The following is a 21,416-nucleotide window of genomic DNA, read 5'->3' as shown; positions in this document are numbered from 1 at the left end:
CGGCAGCGCCGGGGCGGGACCGGGCGGGGCGGGCGGGGCGGGACCGGGAGGCGGTGGCAGCGCCGGACACGACGGGCTGAGCCTCCCCCACCGCCCCCCGGTGCCTGGGCCGGGGATGGGGAACGTGGAGAGCGCGGACGGGGAGGCGCTGCCCCGGGGCCCGGGAACACCGGCGGCCCCGGGGGGAGCCGGACTGTTCGCCCCAGGCAAGATGCCGATGCCGGAGCCCTGCGAGCTGGAGGAGCGCTTCGCCCTAGTGCTGGTGAGAGGCCGACCCCCGCCGCGGTCCCCAGTTCCCGGTGCTCACCCTCCGTTCCCGATGTGCCCCCGGTGCACTTCGCCTGTTCGCTCCGTCGGTGTTCCCGCGGAGCGCCCCCCGGTTCATCCCTCCCCGGGACTCCTCCTCATGCGCTCTCCCGGACCAGTTGGCGGGCACCGGGCACCGCCGGGACGCCACCGCCGCCCGGAGCCGCCAGGGGCAGGCGGGGAGCGCCGGTGCCCGCGGGGATGGGCAGTGGCGCGGGGCCGTGGGGAGCACCCCACCCGGGACAGCCCCGGGGCTGACGCCACTCCCGGTGCCACCACGGGAGCCCCTGAGGCCCGGGGACTTTGCAAGCCGGGAAAGTCCGGTCGGGGCAGCGCGCGGGGCTGCAGTTGGGTTTTCCCCGCGGTTGCGGGGGACCGCGGAGCTGGGATTCCCCGCGGGGTGCGGGGCTTCCCGGTTTCCCGGCGGATGAAGTGGTTCCCGTTGGGGCGCGGGTGTCCTACGCGGTCCCCAGTCCGCTGTCACAGCCGGGGCGGTGGCCGCCCTGCTGCCACCGCGGCCCCGGGACGTGGCTCGGCAGTGCCCCCGGTGCCACCGGGACCACCAACACCGCGGAGGCGTCCCACCGGCGCTTGGGTGGCCCGCGAGCCGTCCCGGTGGCCCCTCCGCAGCGCCGGTTTTGTTTTGGGAGGGGAACACCGCGGGGACACCACGGCTGGGTGACACCGGTGCCCCCCGGCAACCGGCCGCGCCATCCCGGTGGGAGCCGCCGCCAGCGGAAGCCGCAGCCGGGCAGGAAATGCCGAATGTGGTCCCACGGGGCTCTGGAAGCCGAAATCGGGGGCACCGGGGGGCACCGGCACCCCCGGCGGGGGCGCGTCCCGCCGGTGCCGAGCGGCTCCCGCCCGCGGCGGCGCTGCCCGTCCCGCATCCCACGCGGGGCGGATGCGGCCGCCGGTCCCCGCGGGGCCCGGGCCGGGGGGGACGCGTCCTGCCGGGCGACACCGGTGCCGGGGGGGGTCACTTTGCAGGGTGGCGGCACCTGCCTCCCCCAAAATGTCCCCGCGGCCGTCGGCAGCTCCCGGTGCCGTCCCGGCTGCTGCCGGGGGCGGAAAATATTCCATCATGTGATGGAAGCCCGGCGGCCCCGGAGGCGAGGATCCGCCCCGGAGCCCCCCAGCCCCGGGGCGGACTCCAGCACCGGTGCCGCCGTTTCCCGGTGGGATTCAGCCCCGGGATAACCATGGGGGCTCCCGGTGGGGCGGGCGGCGGAGGAAGTGGCCGGCCGGGAGCGGCCGCGCTCCCACCACAAAGGCAGGAAACGGAGCGGCGGGAACGGCGGGACCGGCGGCCGCGCTTCAAAGCCCCCCGCGGGCGCCCCTCGCCCCCAGCCGGGGTCCCTGTGCCTCCTTCCCGCCCCCATTCCCCGGGACGCCCGGGATTTTTCTGGTGGCCAGAGGGGAATATCCGCAGCCCTGTGGGGAGGGCACGGTGCCCCTCTGGGGGCAGTTTTGGTGGCACCGCGCTGGCGGCCGGTCTTGTGGGAACCTGCGGGACGCCTTGCCCCGGTTCTGTCCCGGTTTCCCGTGGGATCGGGAAGAGCAGGGCAGGGCCGGTTTCAGCGGACACGAGGGGTGGAGCAGCCACGGTGACGGCTCCTGGTAACGGGGCTACCCCGAGCTGCGTCCCTGCGGTGGCATCTCCCACCAGGCTGGCAGCACCCACTGGGGTGACAATCACCCAGCTCGGTGGCATCTCCCACTAGGGTGACATCGCCCACATGGGCTGGCATCTCTCCCTGGGGTGTCATTGCCCGTCGGGGCAGGCCCTCTCTGGCATCCCTGGTGCCCACTGTGGCAGCCCATTTGTCCTGTGCCACATCCCACACGGAGGATCCTGGGGTGTTCCCAGTGACCCCGGAACAGCACTGGAGCCTGGCCTTGTGCCCGGTGTCCCGGGGAGCTGGCACCGGCGCTGGTCCTTGTGTCCAGTGTCCCGGGGAGCAGCCACCGGTGCCAGGCGTCCTGTCCGGTGTCCCGGGGAGCTGGCACCAGTGCCAGGCGTCCTGTCCGGTGTCCCGGGGAGCTGGCACCAGTGCCAGGCGTTGTGTTTGGTGTCCTGGGGAGCTGCCACTGGTGCTGGGCATCATGTCCGGTGTCCCGGGGAGCTGGCACCAGTGCCTGGCCTCGTGCCACGGTCGGCAGCGGAGGCTGCGGTTGCGGCAGGGAAGCGGCTGCAGACAGGAAGGATGCGTCAGGGATGGCGAGATTTGGTGCCGCTGGTGGTTGGCACGGGCCCCAGTGGCACTGCTGTGCCCGTGCCACATCTGTGCCCGTGCCACATCTGTGCCCGCTGCTGCATCCCGGTGCCAGGGACTCTGGCTATGCCACGGGTCAGGGCGCCCTTAGAGGGGACCCTGGCTGTGCTGTGGGTGCTTTTTGGGGCCACCCAGGCTGTCCCGTGGGTCTCGGTGCCCTCTGGGGGGCACGGTCCCCGTGTCCCTCAGGGTGACACCCCCCGTCTGTCCCCAGAGCTCCATGAACCTGCCCCCGGACAAAGCCCGGCTGCTGCGCCAGTATGACAACGAGAAGAAGTGGGACCTCATCTGTGACCAGGTGGGGCTGGGTGGCCCATGGGGGTCCTGGGGACTGTGCGGCCGTCCTGGTGTCACCACCACCCTTCTGTTGTCCCCAGGAGCGGTTCCAGGTGAAGAGCCCACCCCACGCCTACATCCAGAAGCTGCGCAGCTTCCTGGAGCCCGGTGTCACAAGGAAGGTGAGGGGCTGGGGGCTTTGGGGGTGACTTGGGGGCTTTGGGGGTGACTTGGGGGGTTTGGGGAAGCTTTGGGGGGTTTGGGGGGCACGGCTCAGTCTTGCTCTACTCCAGAAGTTCAGGAGGAGGGTGCAGGAGTCGACCAAGGTGCTGCGTGAGCTGGAGATCAGCCTGAGGACGAACCACATCGGGTGAGTGGGGGGGTCCCGGGAGGGGCTGTGGGGTCCCGGGAGGGGCTGTGGGGTCCCGGTGGGGTCCCGAGAGGGGCTGTGGGGTCCAGGCTGGGGGTGCCGAGTTCCGATGGCCCGCGGGGTCCCGGGGGGACGGCGGGGTCCGGTCAGCAGCCCCGCACAGCTGCAGGGGAAGCCGGAGGCGCTGCAGGAACTGGGTCGGTTCCTGCCCCGGCCCGCGGGCAGCTCCCGGGGGCGGATGCCGGGGCGGATGGGCCGGCGATGACGCCCTGAACGAGGCAGCGGGGCCAGATCCTGGCCGGCTCCTCCCGACCGACCGGAGGGCTCGGTCGGCCCCATCCCCGAGCCGCTGACACCCCGACCCGCCCCGGGATGCCCCGGGATGCCCCGGGATGCCCCGGAGCCGCGCGGGGCGGGGGGGACGGTCGGGACGGGGCCGTCCCGGGGGTGTCGGGGACATCGGCGGAGGTTGCCCGGTGGGCACGGCCGTGCCCGGGGGGGCTCGTTCACGTGCCGGTTGTTCCCCGCCGCCGGCCCCGCTCGTCCCTGCCCACGGACCCAAAATAGCAGCAGCCGGAGACAGGAAACGGGCTGAGGCGAGGGGGCTGGCGGCGGCAGGAAAGGGGCGGCCGCGGCCCCCGGGGCTCCCTGACGCACGGCCCTGGGCAGGACTGGGGACCCCCGGTGCTCCTGGGGGAACCCCCACCCCGGACACCCCCACCCCGTCCTTACCCCTGGGCACAGCACCCCGCAAAGTGTATCCCAAAACCCTCCCAAGGGTGGGGGCACCCCGAATCCCCTCCTTTCCCTAGGTGGTTTCCACCCGAGGCACAGCACCCCGCAAAGTGCACCCCAACAACCTCCCAAGGATGGGGGCATCCCGAATCCCCCCCTTCCCCCCGGGGTTCCCAGGGTGGGGGTGCAGCCCCCGCACCCAGCCCCGTCTCCCGCCCAGCCCGCGCCCTCCCTGCCCTGCGCTGCTCAGATAACCCCGCGCCGGCGCTGGCACCGCCGATAGCGCCGGGGCTGCGCCCACCCGGGCAGTGCCCCCGCCGTGCCCTCGCCGCCCCTGTGCCAGGACAGGGGTCTCGGTGCCGAGGGGGGTTGTGCCGGGGGGGGATCCCCGACTCCTGCGGGCTCTGATGAGTCCCCGGTGCTGCAGATGGGTGCGGGAGTTCCTCAACGATGAGAACAAGGGGCTGGACGTGCTGGTGAACTACCTGTCCTTTGCGCAGTGCGCCGTCATGTGAGTGGGCTCGGGGGGTCCGCGGGCTCGGGGGGATCGGGGGGTCCCCGGGTGAGGGGGGATCGGGGGTCCGCGGGTGAGGGGGGATCGGGGGGTCCCCGGGTGAGGGGGGATCGGGGGTCCCCAGGTGAGGGGGGATCGGGGGGTCCCCGGGTGAGGGGGGATCGGGGGGGTCCCCGGGTGAGGGGGGATCGGGGGGTCCGCGGGCTCGGGGGGATCGGGGGGTCCCCGGGTGAGGGGGGATCGGGGGTCCGCGGGTGAGGGGGGATCGGGGGGGTCCTCGGGTGAGGGGGGATCGGGGGGGTCCCCGGGTGAGGGGGGATCGGGGGGTCCCCGGGTGAGGGGGGATCGGGAGGTCCGCAGGTGAGGGGGGATCGGGGGGTCCGCAGGTGAGGGGGGATCGGGGGGTCCCCGGGTGAGGGGGGATCGGGGGTCCCCGGGTGAGGGGGGATCGGGGGGGTCCCCGGGTGAGGGGGGATAGGGGGGTCCCCGGGTGAGGGGGGATCGGGAGGTCCGCAGGTGAGGGGGGATCGGGGGGTCCCCGGGTGAGGGGGGATCGGGGGGCCTTGGTGGGGCCTGGAAGTTTTTTGGGGGTGGGGAAGCTCCCTGTGCGAGCGCTGGATTCCGCTGGGTGCCTTGCATCTGTGCTGGAGCCCTGTGCCCCCTGGCACAGCCCTGTGCCCCCTGCCAAAGCTGTGTGCCCCCCGCCAGAGCCCTGTGCCAACCATCAGAGCTGTGTGCCCCCTGCCAAAGCTGCGTGTCCCCTGCCAAAGCTGCGTGCCCCCTGCCAAAGCCCTGGGCCCCCTGGCACAGCCCTGTGCCCCCCACCTGAGCTGTGTGCCCCCCGCCAAAGCCCTGTGCCCCCCGCTGCCCGCGTGTTGCCCCCCCAGGTTGGATTTTGAGGGCCTGGAGGGCGGCGAGGACGGCACCCTGGAGAAGCTGCGCTCCTGGAGCCGCTCCATCGAGGATCTGCAGCAGCCCGGTGCCCTGCCCGCCCCCTTCGCCAGCAGCCTGGCACGCTCTGCCCGCCAGACCGCCCTACGGTACGTGCCCGGGGGCACGGCCCTGCCCGGGGGCACGTCCTGCTGGCGCTGCCGCTTGCTGCCTGCTGTGCTGTGTGCCAGGGCATGTGCCAGGGCACTGTGGTGTGTGCTGGTGTGCTGTGGTATGTGCCAGGGTGCTGTGGTGTGTGCCAGGGCGTGTGCCGGTGTGCCGTGCTGTGTGCCAGGGTGTGACGGTGTGTGACGGTGTGCCTTGGTGTGTGCCAGGGTGTCATGGTGTGTGCCAGTGTGCCTTTGTGTATGCCAGTGTGCCGTGGTGTGTGCCAGGGTGCTGTGGTGTGTGCCAGGGCGTGTGCCACGGTACTGTGCTGTGTGCCAGGGTGTGTGCTGGTGTGCCATGGTATGTGCCAGGGTGTCACAGTGTTTGCCAGGGTGCCGTGGTGTGTGCCAGGGTGTGACGGTGTGTGACGTTGTGCCGTGGTGTGTGCCAGGGTGCTCTGATGTGTGCTGCTGTGCCATGGTGTGTGCCTGGCTGCCGTGGTGTGTGCCCATGTGCCATGGTGTGTGCCCGTGTGCCCTGGTGTGCCATGGTGCGTGCTGTGCCAAGCGCTGTCCCCATGGCTTGTGCCATCCTGCCTGGTGCCACTCCCTGCCCCATCCCCTGCCATGCACGTTACCTGCATGGCACAACCGCGGTGCCCGGAGCTCAGGCTGTGCCACGCATGTGCCACGTCCCGTTCTGCGTGCTGTGCCGTGCCGTGCCCGCCCGCGCAGCCCTGGTGCTGCTGTCACCGTCTCGCCGTTGCCACCCTGCCTGTCCTCTGCCCCCGCGGCTCTGCTCACCCCGCTCTGGCTCTGCCCCCGTGCCCTGGGGTGACGCGCCCCGTCTCTGCTTCCAGGGCCGGGGTGCCCCTCTCTGGCTGTGCCCTCTCTCTCTCTCCTCCGTGCCCACCTGGCCGCGCGCCCGCCCGCCTGCCGGGTAAGTACCGGCTGCCCCGCGGCGGCTTCGCTGCTCCTCTGCAGACTGTCCCTGTCGCCCTCCCGCTGCTTCTCTCTGCCTTTGCCCCTCCAAAGTCCTGGTTGTGCCCACGCTGTGCTCGCGCTGTGCTCAAGCTGTGCCCGCGCTGTCCCTCGTCCCTGCTCACCGCCTGCCCTGTCCCGCAGCTACGGGACGCTGCCCAGCCGCAGGGCGCTGAAGAACTCGCGCCTGGTGAGCCAGAAGGACGACGTCCACCTCTGCATCATGTGTCTGCGGGCCATCATGAACTACCAGGTACCGGCACCCCGGGGTGGGGACACCCTGGTCACCCCGTGGTGGGGACACCGTCGTCACCCCATGGTGGGGACACTGTCATCACCCCGCAGTGGGGGACAAAGTTATCACCCCGCAGTGGGGACACCATGGTCACCCCGCAGTGGGGACACCGTGGTCACCCCGTGGTGGGGACACCGTGGTCACCCCCATGGTGGGGACACTGTCATCACCCCGCAGTGGGGGACAAAGTTATCACCCCGCAGTGGGGACACCGTGGTCACCCCCGTGGTGGGGACACCGTGGTCACCTCCGCCACCGCGGCTGACGCCGTTTTCTCTCCATCCCCGCAGTACGGCTTCAACCTGGTCATGTCTCACCCCCACGCCGTCAACGAGATCGCCCTGAGCCTCAACAACAAGAACCCGAGGTGAGGGAGGGTCTGGCAGGGTGGGACAGGTCCCCAGGGCTGGCTGGGGGTGACACCCATGGTGATGCTGTGGCCAGGATGAAGGCGCTGGTGCTGGAGCTGCTGGCGGCCGTGTGCCTGGTGAGGGGTGGCCACGAGATCATCCTCGCTGCCTTCGACAACTTCAAGGAGGTACAAGAGGATGAGAACCCGGGCTGGGATGGGGGAATGGAGGGAGACAGGAGCAGGTTGGGATGGGGGGAATGGGGGCACCAGAATGAGGCTGGGAATGGGGAGTAGGACCCCAGGAATGGAGGAACTGGGGACCCCAGGAGCAATCTGGGGTGAGAGAAACCCCAAGAGAAGGCTGGGATGGGGGCACCAGGGTCCCCAGGACCAGGCTGGGAAGGGGAGTCTGGAGTGCAGGGCATGCAGGGATCAGGGAAGATGAGGAACGGGGGGTCTGGGAACACCAGGACCAGACTGGGATTCGGGTAGTGGGGTCCAGGAGATGGGGGGAGGCTCAGTGGGCCATGCCAGGTGAACCCCATTTCTGCCTGCTCAGGTGTGCAAGGAGAAACACCGCTTTGAGCGGCTGATGGAATACTTCCGCAACGAGGACAGCAGCATTGACTTCATGGTGGGACACCCTGTCCTGGGCCAGGGGGAGGTTCTCTGGGGGCCAGGAGGACTCCTGGTGATGCCAGCTCTGCCTGCAGGTGGCCTGCATGCAGTTCATCAACATCGTGGTGCACTCGGTGGAGGACATGAACTTCCGTGTGCATCTCCAGTACGAGTTCACCAAACTGGGGCTGGAGGAGTTCCTGCAGGTATGGGCCAGGGGAGTCGAGGGTCCGGGGAACTGTCTTGGGGGGCTCCCCCCATCCTTGACGCTGCCTTGGTGCCCACAGAAGTCGAGGCACACAGAGAGCGAGAAGCTGCAGGTGCAGATCCAGGCGTACCTGGACAACGTCTTTGACGTGGGGGGGCTGCTGGAGGATGCCGAGACCAAGAACGTGGCCCTGGAGAAGGTGGAGGAGCTGGAGGAGCACCTGTCCCATGTATGTGAGCACGGGGGGGGATGCGGGGACATCCCTTGCTGAGTGCCAGGGAGATCAGCGGTGATGCCAGGGCTGTCCCCGAGCTGCTGTCACAGCCGTGTCCCTCTCCCCAGCTAACGGAGAAGCTGCTGGACCTGGAGAACGAGAACATGATGCGGGTGGCGGAGCTGGAGAAGCAGCTGCTGCAGCGAGAGAAGGAGCTGGAGGCAGTCAAGGTGTGCTGGGGGGGCCGTAGGGGCTGTGGGGAGCGGGGAAGGGTCCCGATCTCTGAGAACCCCAGCCTTGCTCTGGGGTCCCATGTGGTGGTGAAATTCCTCCTCCAACCCGTGATTCTAAAGAAAAACTGTGCAGGCTCTTGTTGTTTGGTCTCAAGGCAGTTTATTGTTAGTTATCTAAAAGATTTTCTCCTTGAGCTGCTGTGGTTTGCTCAGCAGCTCAGGCAGAGGCACACACACACCCTGACATCTTTATTTGCTGTCTTCTTCTTCTCTCCCCCTGCCTAGGCCTGCTGCTAGCTTTTATATGATATATTATGTATTACATGTTTATAGTTTTCCCCTAATACCTACTACCTATATTACAAAGTGCTTTTCTACTCTAAACGAATCTATAAGTGCCAACATCACCAAGAACATGGAGGCAAGGAAAAGGAAGGAGGAAGAACAGGATCAGCCCACTTTCCTCCATCTTAGAACTTCTGACCCCCATGTACAAAGTAAAAACCCCCCTGTACAAGTGTTAAAACCCCCCTGTACAATACTAAAAAATTTCCCCTCTGTTTTGTAACTACTTTTACTATCCTATCTAACCTTTTGTAACTGCTTGTTCCACCTTCAAAGTTGGTAACTCATCCCATGGCTCAAACTCAAAATCACAGCTGTTTGCAGCCACCTGCCAGGGTCTCAAATGCTTCTGAGCAAGGCCTGGAACCTCTAAAAATGTCTGAGGGACATTCTGAGTTCCGACACCGCTGCCCCTGGGCTGACGCTGGCTGTCCCCCAGGAGACCTACGAGCACACCAGCCACCAGGTGCACACGCTGCGCAGGATGATCAAGGAGAAGGACGAGGCTTTCCGGCGGCACTACGGCTCCGAGCTGGCTCCCAGCGCCGCCGAGCCGCCGCCTCCGCTGCCGGAGCCCTCGGAGGAGACCCTGAGACCCCCGGTCCTGCCCCCCGTGGAAGCCGCGCCACCCCCGCCGCCCCCGCCTCCCCCTCTGCCGCCCCCCGCGCCCCCGCTGCCAGGTGAGGAGGGGGCACCGAGCTGGGGGTGATGCCCAGGGGTTGGGGGGCTCCCAGGCAGGGAGAGCCCTGCTGCTGGTGCTGCTGGGCCGCTCCCGAGGCTGGGTGGTCCCCAGAATTGGGGTCTCACCCTCTGATGGCTCCACAGGGAAGTGTCCCCCCGCCCCGCCGCTGCCCGGGGCTTCGCCCTCCATCGCGCTCACCGTGGGGCTCTCAGGTACGTGGGGGTGAGGGGGGACCGTGGCTGGGGACAGGGAGGGTGTGAGCACTGTAGGGACGGGGGATGGGGAGGATGTGGGGACTGGGACAGTGCAGGGACAGTGGGGACAAGGCTAGGGGACAGGAAGGATGTGGGTACCACGGGGACAGGGATGGTGTAGGGACTGTGGGGACAGGGACAAGGGGTAGGGAAGGGTTGCAGGCACCAGGGTGGTGGGGTCAAATCCTCAAGGAACACCCGCTCAGGAACCCCAGCATGGGGATTGTGTGGCCCAGGGGTTGATGGCACCAGGCTCAGGGTGGCACAGGACGTGCCCCCGTGCCCTGGGGGTGCTCAGCTGGCTCCCACCCCTCTGGCAGCCATCCGGATCAAGAAGCCCATCAAGACCAAATTCCGCTTGCCCGTCTTCAACTGGACAGCGCTGAAGCCCAGCCAGATCAGCGGGACGGTGTTCAGCGAGCTGGACGATGAGCGTGTGCTGGAGGTGAGCCCAGGACCCCTCCCCACCTGGGCACCCCCAGCCCCATTTCTGACCCCCCACTCATCCCCCCAGGACCTGGACCTGGAGCGCTTCGAGGAGCTGTTCAAGACCAAGGCGCAGGGCCCGGCGCTGGACCTGGTGTGTGCCAAGAGCAAGGCGGCGCAGAAAGTGGCCACCAAGGTGACGCTGCTGGAAGCCAACCGTGCCAAGAACCTGGCCATCACCCTGCGCAAGGCCGGGCGCAGCGCCGACGAGATCTGCCGCGCCATCCACACGTACGGGCTGCTCCGGGGTCCGGTGGGGGGTTAGGAATGGGGCAGGGAGGGTCAGGGATGGGGTGCAGGGGGTGGACGGGGTTCAAGGGGGTTGGTAGGGGTGCAAGGGGGTTGGTTGGGGTGCAGAGGGGCCAGGCAAGGTGTGGAGGGGCTCTGTGGGACAGGGGACAGGTGGTCTGGCTGAGGTTCCAGTGTGAAGCTCAGAGTGCAGCGGGGGTCTGGATGGGGTGTGGGGGTCTCAGGCAGGGTACAGGGCCTTGGTTGGGGTACAGTTGGGACACAGAGGAGCCAGCTGGGGTGCAGAGGGACCAGACAGGCTTCAAGGGGGCTGGCTGGGTTTGGTTGGAGGGCAAGAGGTCTGGTTGAGGTTCAAGGGGGCCAGACAGGGTACAGGGCCACTGGTTGGGGTGCAGGGGGGCTTGCTGGGGTCCAGAGGGTGCAGACAGGGTGCAGCAGGCCTGGTTGGGATGCAGGAGGGACAGGCAGGGTTCAAGAGGACTGGCTGGGGGGCAGAGTGGCTGCTTGGGCTTCAGGGGACCAAGGCAGAGTACAGGGGGCCTTGGCAGAGGTGCAGTGGGAGTTGTTTGGGGTTCAGGGGTGCCAGGTGGGGTGCAGAGACTGTGTAAAATGCAGAGGGGCTTGTTGGGTGGCAGGGGGTCTGGCCAGAGGGAGGAGGACTGACAGGAGAGCCAGGCAAGGTGCAGAAGGGCTTGTTGGGGTGCAGAGGACTTGGCTGGGTGGCACGTGGTCTGACCGGGGTTCAGGAGGTCCAGGCAGGGCACAGAGGTCCAGGCAGGGCACAGAGGACCAGGCAGGGCACAGAGGTTCAGACAGGGCACAGAGGACCAGGCAGGGCACAGAGGACCAGGCAGGGCACAGAGGTTCAGGCAGGGCACAGAGGTTCAGACAGGGCACAGAGGACCAGGCAGGCTGCAGGGCTCTGGCTGTGGTTCAGGATGGCCAAGCAGGCCGCAGGGAGCCGGGCTGGGATCCAGAGTTTCCCAGCCCGGGCACCGCTGGGAGCCTCTCCCCAACACTGCGGCGCGGGGCAGGTTTGACCTGGCGACGCTGCCGGTGGATTTTGTGGAGTGCCTGATGCGGTTCCTGCCCACGGAGGCGGAGGCCAAGGCGCTGCGGCAGTACGAGCGCGAGCGGAAGCCGCTGGAGGAGCTGGCGGACGAGGACCGCTTCATGCTGCAGTTCAGCAAGGTGGAGCGGCTGCCGCAGCGCATGGCCATCATGGCCTTCCTCGGCAACTTCGCCGAGAACGTCCAGATGCTGACACCGGTATGGAGCTGGGGAGGGGGATACCAGACCCGCCGCAGCCTGAACCCCAGCTGAGCCCCCACCCTGTGCTGTCCCCCTGCAGCAGCTCAACGCCATCATCGCGGCCTCGGCCTCTGTGAAGTCGTCGCAGAAGCTGAAGCACATGTTGGAGGTGGGGATGGGAGGACGGGCTGGGTGGGGGTCCTTCAGCCTCACTGTAGCTGGGTGTGGGGGATCCTGTGGGGGTCTCGCTCCCTCCTGACCCTCCAGTCCCTCTGTTTTGCCCCTGCAGATCATCTTGGCGCTGGGCAACTACATGAACAGCAGCAAACGTGGTGCAGTCTACGGCTTCAAACTGCAGAGCCTGGACCTGGTGGGCAGCCCCTCCCCGGCTCCCTGGGACCCCGAGGTTCCCATCCCACAGCCCTGACCCCCTCCCCAAATCCTCCTGCAGCTCCTGGACACCAAGTCAACAGACAGGAAGATGACGCTGCTGCACTTCATCGCGCTGACGGTGCGGGAGAAGTACCCAGAGCTGGCAACCTTCTGGCAGGAGCTGCACTTCGTGGAGAAGGCTGCGGCAGGTGCCCCTCAACCCGTGCCCGTGTCCCCACCTCGCTGTCCCGGCCCCACACAGCCCCTGACCCACCCCGTGTCCCTGCAGTGTCCCTGGAGAACGTGCTGCTGGATGTGAAGGAGCTGGGCCGGGGCATGGAGCTGCTGCGGCGGGAGTGCGGGCAGCACGAGAGCGCAGTGCTGCGCGGCTTCCTGGGCGGCAGCGAGGGGCAGCTCGAGCGGCTGCAGCGCGACGCGCGCACGGCCGAGGTGAGGGCTGCTCCCAGCCGGCCTGGCACCAGCCACGGGCACGCCTGCTCACTCACACCTTGTCCTGCACGGTCCTTGTGCACACCTGGTTACTCATACCTTGTCTTGCATGGTCTTGATGCACACCTGGTCACCCACACCTTGTCTTGCATGGTCCTTGTGCACACCTGGTCACCCCCACCTTGTCCTGCATGGTCCTTGTGCACACCTGGCCATCCACACCTTGCCTTGCACGGTCCTTGTGCACACCTGGTCACTTACACCTTGTCCTGCATGGTCCTTGTGCACACCTGGTCACTCACACTTTGCCTTGCATAGTCCTCGTGCACACCTGGTCACTCACACCTTGCCTTGCATGGTCCTTGTGCACATCTGTTTCTGTCCTGGCTCTGCAAACTCCTCATGCACATCTGGTCACCCACACCTTGCTCTGCACGGCCCTTGTGCACTCCTCCTACCTTCCTTCTCTCTCTCTGTGTGCATTCCTTGTCACCCACACCTTGCTCTGCACGCTCCTTGTGCTCTCCTGCCCTGCTTTGCCCGCTGGTGCTGCCCGCCCTGCCTTGCACTCCTCCTGTGCCGGGCACTGCCCATCCCTGACCACCGCTCCTGTGCCAGGACGCCTACAACACCGTGGTGCGGTATTTCGGCGAGAGCCCCAAGACCACCCCCCCATCTGTCTTCTTCCCGGTCTTTGTCCGCTTCATCCACTCCTACAAGGTGAGGTGGGGCCGGGAGGGGATGCCCTGCAGGCGAGTGACACCATGGTGGGGGGAAAGCTGACACCCCCAACCCGTGCGCCCCGGCAGGACGCGGAGCAGGAAAACGAGACGCGGAAGAAGCAGGAGGAGGTGATGCGGGAGAAGCTGCTGGCACAGGAGGCTAAAAAGCAGGAGAAGGTTAGTGGAGGCAGGCACGGGGTGGGCTGGGGTTAGGGGGGCACAGAGGGGACCCCTGTGTTCCTAACCTGGACCCCCTGTGCCTCCCTCGCAGCGGAACAAGTGGCAGCAGCAGGAGCTGATCGCGGAGCTGCGGCGGCGCCAGGCCAAGGACCACCGGCCCATGTACGAGGGCAAGGATGGCACCATCGAGGACATCATCACCGGTACGGCCCCCCCAGCCCCTGGCCCCCGCCCTGGCCCTGCCAGCCATGGGGGCTGACGTGTCCCTGTCCCCCCGTTCCCTGCCCGTGCCCCCGCAGCGCTGAAGAGCGTCCCCTTCACTGCCCGCACGGCCAAGCGGGGCTCCCGCTTCTTCTGCGACCCGTCCCACCACGACGAGTCCAGCTGTTAAGAGCCCAGGTACCACCTGCATGCCTGGATCCCCCTGGATCCCACCTGGATCCTCCTGGGTTCCCCCCCCCCGGCCCTGCATGCCCCCTTCTGCACGCCCCCTCCCTGCATGTTGTCACCCCAGGGTGTGCCCCCGTCTTCGGATTGGGGCAGGATCTTAATGCAAGGCTGGATCCCAGCACAGGATCCCAACACTGGATCCCATTGCAAGGCTGGATCCCAGCACAGGATCCCAGCACAGAGCTGGATCCCAGCACAGGATCCCAGCACAGGATCCCAGTGCAAGATCCCAGTGCAATGTTGGATCCCAACACAGGATCCTGGTGCAAGGCTGGATCCCAACACAGGATCTCAGCACAGAGCTGGATCCCAGCACAGGATCCCAGTGCAAGATCCCAGTGCAATTTTGGATCCCAACACAGGATCCCAACACAGAGCTGGATCCCAGCACAGGATCCCAGAACAGGATCCCAGTGCAAGGCCAGATCCCAGAACAGGATCCCAAAAGAGCTGGATCCTAGCACTGGATCCCTATGAAATGTTGCTACCCGGCACAGGATTCCAGTCCAGGATCCTGGTGCAAGGCTGGATCCCAGCACAAGATCCCAGCACTGGATCCTCATGTAAGCCTGGGCCTGGCACAGGATCCCAGCACTGGATCTGGAGTAAGGCTGGATTCCAGCACAGATTCTACTGCAGTACTGGATCCCAGAGTGGGGTCTTAGTGCATCACTGGATCCCAGGGCAGGATCCCAGTGCACTGCTGGGTCCCGGGACAAGGTCCCAGTGCATTACTGGGTTCTGGGCAGGATCCCAGGGCAAAACTGGATCCCAAGGCAGGGTCCCAGTGCAAAACTGACTGCCAGGGTATGGTCCCAGTGTCCTGCTGGAGCCCAGAGTGGGGATCCCAGAGCACACTGGGTCCTAGGCCGGTGCCTGGAGGACTCAGCCTGTGGTGCCTGTACTCTGGGGGGGTCACCTGGGCACCCCCTCAGGCCAGGCCAGGTGTCCCTGGCTCTGTCCCTGACTGTTCCTTCCATCCCACAGCCCGAAGGTGGATCCGCCTGTAGCCAAGCAAGGCTAAGGAGCCCGACCGGGGGGCAGGGGAGGACTGGAGCTGTCTCAGTCCCTCCTCACCCCCCTCTGCCCCCTAGGTGCCCAGTGAGGCTCCGTCCTGCCCTGACACCGTGTGGAACGGGGCCAAAATGTCCCCGTGCCACCATCGTCACAGGTGACATCCCTGTGCCCGGGGAGACCCTGCAGCCAGCCCACCCAAGGCAGAGGCCAAATCCATCCGTGGTGGGGCCCCAGCACCAGGAGCTGACCCGTGGGGTGCTCCCTCCCCGTCAGGGTCCCCTTGTCCCCGGGGGGCTCACTGCCTCAGAGCCCCCAGCCCCACTACAGGAACCAGAGGGACCCCTCCACCCCGCGCTCGACACTTTGACCACTGATGTGAACACTAAGTGCCAAAAAAAATAAGGGACCAAAGCCAGGCTGGGGGGGGGTTACCGGGAGAGGGGCAAGATGGTGCCCCCCACCCCAGGACCCCCCTGCCCCTTCCCCCCGCAGTGACTTTTTGTACATGTGAAATATATGGAGTCTTTTACATGGCCAGTGCCTGATTTTGGGGGACGTGGTGGGGGCACAGAGGCAGCCCAGGAAACTGGGGAGCCCCCCCAGGCCAGAGGTTCTGTGTCCGGGGGGGACAGGGAGGGGGCACAGAGATCTGCAGGGACCAGACATTCGGCAGAGCTTTGTAGTGCTGTTATTAAAGCTGTGGGATTAAGGAGAGGGGGACCTGCTCTGGGATAAAAATGGGAGCCCCCCACATCCCCAGCCCCACTCCGGTGTGGGGTGGTCCCAGTTCACCCCCACTTTTGGTGGGTATGGGTGATTTGGAACAGATTGGAGGTTGGGAGGGGCTGCAGGGGGAGCAGGATGAGGTTCCAAAGGGAGTGGAGAGGCAGGATGGGGCCAGGAGGGCAGAAAGGGCTGGAATGTGGCCATGGGGGCGTGAGGGGCTGGGAGGGTGTTGGATGCCACCCCAGCCCCTCAGCAGCGGCACAAGGTCCTGGCCTCCCTCGCTGAGCCCCACCAGGCCAGGGATTAGCCCTGAAACAGGGAATAAAAGTTTCTCCTAATCCTCTTGGGGGGATTACCAGCACTGCCACGCCCGGGTGGGATCTGGCCCAGCCTCAGCCCCCCCCAGCACCGCTGCTGACCTGGGACCTTTAAATCCACCCACACGAACCCCCTGTTCCATCCTGGGGGACCCTTGGAGATGCTGTGGGCAAAGATGCTGCTGTCCAGCCGTGTCCATCTGTCCATCCGTCCATCTGCCAGGCTTAGGCAGGTCCCACCTGCCCTCAGTGACATCCTGAGTCCCCAGTGCTCAGGGCAGGATCCCAGTGCACATCCCGCTGCTTTCCCGAGGGTCACTGGAGACACTGCAGGCAAGGCCGCTGCTGCCCAGCCATGTCCATCCGTGTTGATCCGTGTCCATCTGTCCGTCTGTCCATCCATCGGGCTCATTGCCCAATCCCTGCACGAGCTCGGTGACATCCACCCCCGCAAGCCCCCGGCACCGTCCCACACCTTCAGAGGTGCTGCAGGACACTGCTGTCCATCCACATCCAGCCGTGCCCGTCCTGTCCATCTGTCCGTCCGCCAGGCTCCAGCCGCTCCCTACGTGCCCTCGGTGCCGCCGTCAGGCTCGGACGGGCGTCGCTCACCCTGGGCGGCGGGCGCTGCCAGGCTCTCGGCCTGCAGGAGCAGGTTGCAGCCGAGGAAGAGGATGGCGAAGGTGACGGCGAGGCAGAGCACCAGGACCACGGCGATCTGGGCAGCCTCGCTCGCCCCCGCATCCTCGCGGGTAGTGTTCATGTCCCCCTCCTCCTCCTCCTCCTCCTCCTCGTCTTCCTCCCGGGAGCGGAGTGTGGCGGTGACAGACGGGAGGGTTTAAGTGATGTCAAGGGCTGTCTTATCCTCCCTCCGCGGCCCCCCTCGTGCTTGCCGGCGCTGGGTGCCCCCCCGGCAAGGGGCAGCAGCTTTGCTCCGCCCTGGAGCCCCTCTGGAGGGGTGCAGGTGCTGCCAGGAAAGGGGAGTCACCCCAGCTCCCTCCCTGGGTGCCTTGGGGGGCAGCTGGGGCTGCCCAGTGTCCATTCTGCCTGTCTCTACTGCAGCCGCTCAGCCCCACAGCACTGGGGTGCAATGGGGACCCCGTGGCTCAGGGGACCCCCAGTTCAGCTCCACAGCACTGCAGTCCCCCAGCTCAGTCCCATGGTGTGAGTGTGCCATGGGGACCCCCAGCTCAGCTCCACTACACTGGGGTCCCCCAGCTCAGCCCCACGGTGCGATTGTGACATGGGGACCCCCAGCTCAGCTCCATGGTGTGAGTGTGCCATGGGGACCCCCAGCTCAGCTCCACTACACTGGGGTCCCCCAGCTCAGCTCCACAACACAGGGGTGCAGTGGGGACCTCCCAGCTCAGCCCCTCGGTTTTGGATGTGATGAGCTCCACCAGCTCAGCCTCAGCATCTGCTTTCCCCACTCCCATGGCCCCCACAGCCAGGATGTGACCAGGCTCCATGTGAAAGCAGAAACATTTTATTTTTGGGGCAGCTCTGGCCCCTCCAGGGACAGGAGTGACACCGGGGGACAGGGGGTGATAAGGGACACGGCCAGCACTGGCTGTGTGGCACCAAGTGTGCTGCAGAGGGGTGGGGTTCAGGTGTCACCCAGATCCCCAGCAAGCTCTGCCAGGCCCCAGCACCACTTGGAGCTGCTGCCACACATGCCCTGAGGACTCACCCCGGTCATCAGCCAGGCTGGAGCCACTGAGCCAGTTCTCCAGGATGGACAAAACCCCACAGCATAAACCAAGGAGCAGCAACCCCCAAATTACAGGCCAGGCCAAGCCAAGCTCATCCCAGAGGCTTTCTGGAGGTGAAGGAGGAAGATCCAAGCAGAGTCACTGTCCCAAAAGTGCCACGGCCCACGGTGACCCTACCTGGGTGACACCAGCCCTACAGCGCCAGCGTGTCCTTGATGAGCCGGCGCATGGTGGTGGTGACTGAGGTGCCCAGGGAGTCCGTGATCTGGTAGGAGATCTTGTACAGGTAGGGCTGCACGTCCTTCAGGCTGGTGTCGAAGACATTGTCCACCTCGGACTGGGTGGGCATCTTGGGCAGGTACTCGTGGCGGTTCATAACCTCCACAATGTTGATGATCTTCTCGCAGAGCTTCTCGCCCACCTTCTCGCGGCAGATCTGCCGCTCCTGCTCGTTCGCCAGGTTCACCACGTTCACCTTGATGGTCCAGAGCTCCCAGGGAATGCACTCGTCCGAGAAGGGCCACCGTGACTTCTTCTTCTGGTAGAACTCCAGGGAGATCTGCCCCATGCCGTCGGAGCCAGAGCCACGCAGCGCGTCCTGCGGGACAGCACAGGGCTCACGGGGGAACGGGGACTGACCGAGTCCTCCTCGGGCACGTCCCGCTGGGTTTTACAGAACCACAGAATACCCTGAGCTGGAAGAGACCCCCAGGGATCATCCAGGCAAACTCCTTGCCCTGCACAGGACACCCCAACAATCCCACCCTGTGCCGGAGAGCGGTGCCCAAACACTCCATGAGCTCTGGCAGCCTTGGGGCCATGCCCACATCCTGGGGAGCAGTTCCAGTGCCCAAGCACCCTCTGGGGGAAGAACCCTCTCCCAGTATCCTTCTCCTTTCCCTGCCACAGCTCTATCCACTCCTCTGGTCCTGTTACTGTCCCAGGGAGCAGACATCAGAGCTGCCCTAGGGATGAAGCTGATGCGTCTCCTCTCAGTCTCCTCCAGCTGAACAGACCTAATGCCCTCAGCTGCTCCTTTTAATCCACCCACACGAGCCCCCTGCTCCATCCTGGGGCACCCTCGGAGACGTGTGGCTTCCCTTTAATGCCTTTTATGCTCCCATGTCCACCACCCTCCTTACCTTGAACTCCCCGACAGCCTTGCGGAGCGCTCGGTCGAGCTCCTCGGAGGAGACGCGGACGTAGGCGAAGTCGATGAAGTCGCAGTCCACGTCCTGGGTGCCCACGGTGCCAATGGAGTAGGTGCCCTCCTTCTTGTAGTGGAACTTGCCGGTGCTGCGGTGCAGCAGGATGGTGTGGAGCACAGCCAGCATGGCCTCCTCCACCTGCCGCCCCTCCACCGACACCTCCAGCACCTCGGCGCGGCAGTTCATGGCAGGGGTGGCGCCGGAGGGGCCACAGCAGCGGCTGCGAGGGGACAGCAGGGTGGACGGGGGTGTTTGTTGGCTGACAGTCCGGCTTGGTGGTCCAGTGCCCCGCAGAGAGCTGGTGTGGCCCTCCCGGGAATCCACAGCGACCCAGATGTGCTGAGCCGAGTGCCCCACATGCCACAAGCATCCAGGCTCCCCGTAGCCCCACAGAGATGGAGTTGGTTGAAGTCCCTCACACCCCGCAGACACGGGCCCTCACACACCTCGCAGAAGCTCAGGAGACTCCAGGGCTGGGTGGCCCCAAAGGGATCCAGCTGTCCCAGGATGGGCGGGCTCCCTCCCCAAACATCCCGGCCGTGTCCCAGGGCGTGCTCGCCCCGCAGTGTGGTCCCAGCACAGCCCCTCAGCATCGCGCAGAGACCCAGGGGCCCCGAGCCCCCACCAGCCCAGAGAAGCGCCGATGTCCCGACCCGCTCCCCTCACACCCCAGCCGGGAGTCCTGCGACGGGCTCTGCAACACCCCAAATGTCCCCTCAGGGATCCAACACCCCGGAGGGACCCGGGTGTCCCGGTACGGGCCCACCCTCACCTCACAGGAGCCCGGGGGGTCCCGGCTGGGCCCCCCGAAAACACCAACACAGGTCCGGACGTCCCGGCCCGAGCCCACCTCAGCCTCCCACGGAGCGCCTCAGGTTCCCTGGAGGCTCGAGGCCCCGGACCCGCCTCGGTGCCCTCAGCCCCGGTCCCGAGCCCGGCCCGGTCCGCACTCACCGCCCGGTCCCGACCATCTGACGGCAGGGCGGAGGGAAGTGGATCATCCCATCTGCGCGGGGGGGTCAGGGCACACCACTGCCCACCGTAGCGGCCCCTCCGGTCATTAACGCCGCGTTTCATCTCTCTGAACTCCATTCTGTTAACTTGATTTCGCCCCTTCCGTGCCCTTCCCGGCCGCGGGGTGCCGCCGGGGGCGGAATCGCCGTTCCGAGTCCGCCCATTCCCCTCTCCCCGTTTTGGTTCGTTCCAGGGGGGCCATAGAGCTGCAATCCCGCAGCCCAGAGCGGCTCAGCGGCTCCGTGGCGCCCCCGGTGCTGGCGGCTCCGCGCGGTACTGCAGCGGGGCGGGCGGGCCGGTGTCCCCCGCTGACCCCTGCGGGGACAGCGGCGGGACACGCGTGGGGACACCGGGCACAGGGGCACGGACCGGGCTCGTGGGGACCACAGACGCGCGGGGGACACCTGGATATGAAGGGACACAAGGATATGGGACAGCAGGACCGTGGGGGAATAAAGAAGTGGGGGAGGGGGGGCACAGGGACAGATGGACACAAGGGACAGCGTGACACAGGGATATGGGGACACGGGGGGAATACTGGATAAAGGGACATGAAGGGGGACAAAGGGACAGTGGGACGGCTGGATATGGGGACAGGGATAGACACGGGGACACAGGGCACGGGATGTAGTGGAAGCAGGGACGTGGGGACCTGGGGGGACACAGGAAGAGGGGATGGATGGACATGGGGACACAGGGAACGGGGACACGGGGATCTGGGGCACTGATCGGCCGCGCTGCCGTGGGGACACATGGCTTGGTGTCAGTCGCAGCAGGAATGTGGCCGTGGGAGCCGGGCACACCCCGACACAGCCGCATCCGTGCCCAGCAGCCCCGGGACCGGCGGCGTGGCCGGAGCTCTCCCCGGAGCTGCTTTTACTCGGCTCTGCTGGTACCGTCCCCGTCCCCGTGCCGAGGAGGGAACGGGGACAGCGATGGTGGCCGAGGGCAGCCCTGAGTTGTAGGAGGGGACAGAGCAGAGCCGTGCCGAGCCGTGCCGGCTGCCAACCCCGTGCCCACCGCGCCCGCTGTGCGCAGCTCCGCCGTTCCCCGCCCCGACTCCCGTCCGCGGCCCCACCGTGCGTCAGCGCTGTCCCCGCGGCGGGGGCGGCGGCGGGGGGGACAGAGGGACCCTTGTTGTGTGTCGCCCCCGGCCCCGCGCCTCAATGTGGCCCTTGTTCCGCACCGTCCCGGGTGTCCCCGGTAACGTCTGCTCCGGGGCCAGGCTGTGCCCGGCAGGAGGAAGGCGACAAGCCGGGGGACAACGCACCACTCGCCTGCCTCGGAAGCCCGCGGCTCTGTCCCCAGCTCGGGAGCGCAAACACCACCACCCCCCCGCCAGGGCAATGGCCACGTCCCCAGGAACACGAGCGGGGGACACGGTCACGCTTCCCGGTTATTTTGGGGAGGATAAATCAGGCGGGCGACAGGTGCGGGGCCGCGGCAGCCGGGGGTGAGTGACGGTTCAAGGGCAGCGGCGTGGGCAACGTGCGGCTCCGGCGTCCCGGCTGTCCCCGGCGCCGGAGCCCCGGCTGTCCCCGGCTCCGGTGTCCCGGCTGTCCCGGG

The 21,416-nt window shown here is 66.8% G+C and overlaps 2 protein-coding genes across 8 annotated transcripts; one reads left to right on the top strand and one right to left on the bottom strand.

The window, feature by feature from the left end:
• The first annotated feature begins 106 nt into the window (after positions 1–106).
• Positions 107–17,564, top strand: FMNL3 (formin like 3). Of its 5 annotated transcripts, none has more exons than XM_085563031.1 (27): positions 107–262; positions 2,797–2,880; positions 2,960–3,040; positions 3,152–3,228; positions 4,391–4,474; positions 5,365–5,517; positions 6,640–6,748; positions 7,081–7,157; positions 7,235–7,328; positions 7,702–7,776; positions 7,856–7,966; positions 8,051–8,197; positions 8,311–8,412; positions 9,200–9,440; positions 9,586–9,654; positions 10,017–10,141; positions 10,211–10,413; positions 11,466–11,700; positions 11,783–11,851; positions 11,972–12,052; positions 12,134–12,263; positions 12,344–12,504; positions 13,123–13,224; positions 13,314–13,403; positions 13,498–13,609; positions 13,706–13,805; positions 14,844–17,564. In XM_085563031.1, exons 1-26 carry the CDS (start codon positions 116–118, stop codon positions 13,795–13,797), a joined length of 3,051 nt encoding a protein of 1,016 aa, XP_085419157.1. In that variant the 5' UTR covers positions 107–115; the 3' UTR covers positions 13,798–13,805; positions 14,844–17,564. The 5 variants fall into 5 exon arrangements, with proteins under 5 accessions (XP_085419157.1, XP_085419156.1, XP_031363119.1 ...); XM_085563030.1 differs by having other exon boundaries at positions 8,048–8,197; positions 14,951–17,564; XM_031507259.3 differs by having other exon boundaries at positions 8,048–8,197.
• ATG101 (autophagy related 101) lies at positions 17,387–20,103 on the bottom strand. Of its 3 annotated transcripts, none has more exons than XM_021548269.4 (3): positions 19,791–20,103; positions 18,771–19,056; positions 17,387–18,226 (listed from the first exon to the last, which is right to left on the bottom strand). In XM_021548269.4, the coding sequence occupies exons 1-3, from the start codon at positions 19,835–19,837 to the stop codon at positions 17,822–17,824; spliced, it is 738 nt and encodes a 245-aa protein (XP_021403944.3). In that variant the 5' UTR covers positions 19,838–20,103; the 3' UTR covers positions 17,387–17,821. The 3 variants fall into 3 exon arrangements, with proteins under 3 accessions (XP_021403944.3, XP_085419163.1, XP_085419164.1); XM_085563037.1 differs by having other exon boundaries at positions 19,609–19,815; XM_085563038.1 differs by having other exon boundaries at positions 19,687–19,815.
• Between the last annotated feature and the right edge of the window lie 1,313 nt (positions 20,104–21,416).

Source organism: Lonchura striata, chromosome 29 (genome assembly GCF_050655825.1).
Source record: "Lonchura striata isolate lonStrDom1 chromosome 29, ASM5065582v1, whole genome shotgun sequence".
NCBI classification, from domain to species: domain Eukaryota; kingdom Metazoa; phylum Chordata; class Aves; order Passeriformes; family Estrildidae; genus Lonchura; species Lonchura striata.
The sequence above is the reverse complement of the archived record's forward strand: the minus strand, read 5'-3'. Positions and strand labels throughout refer to the sequence as shown.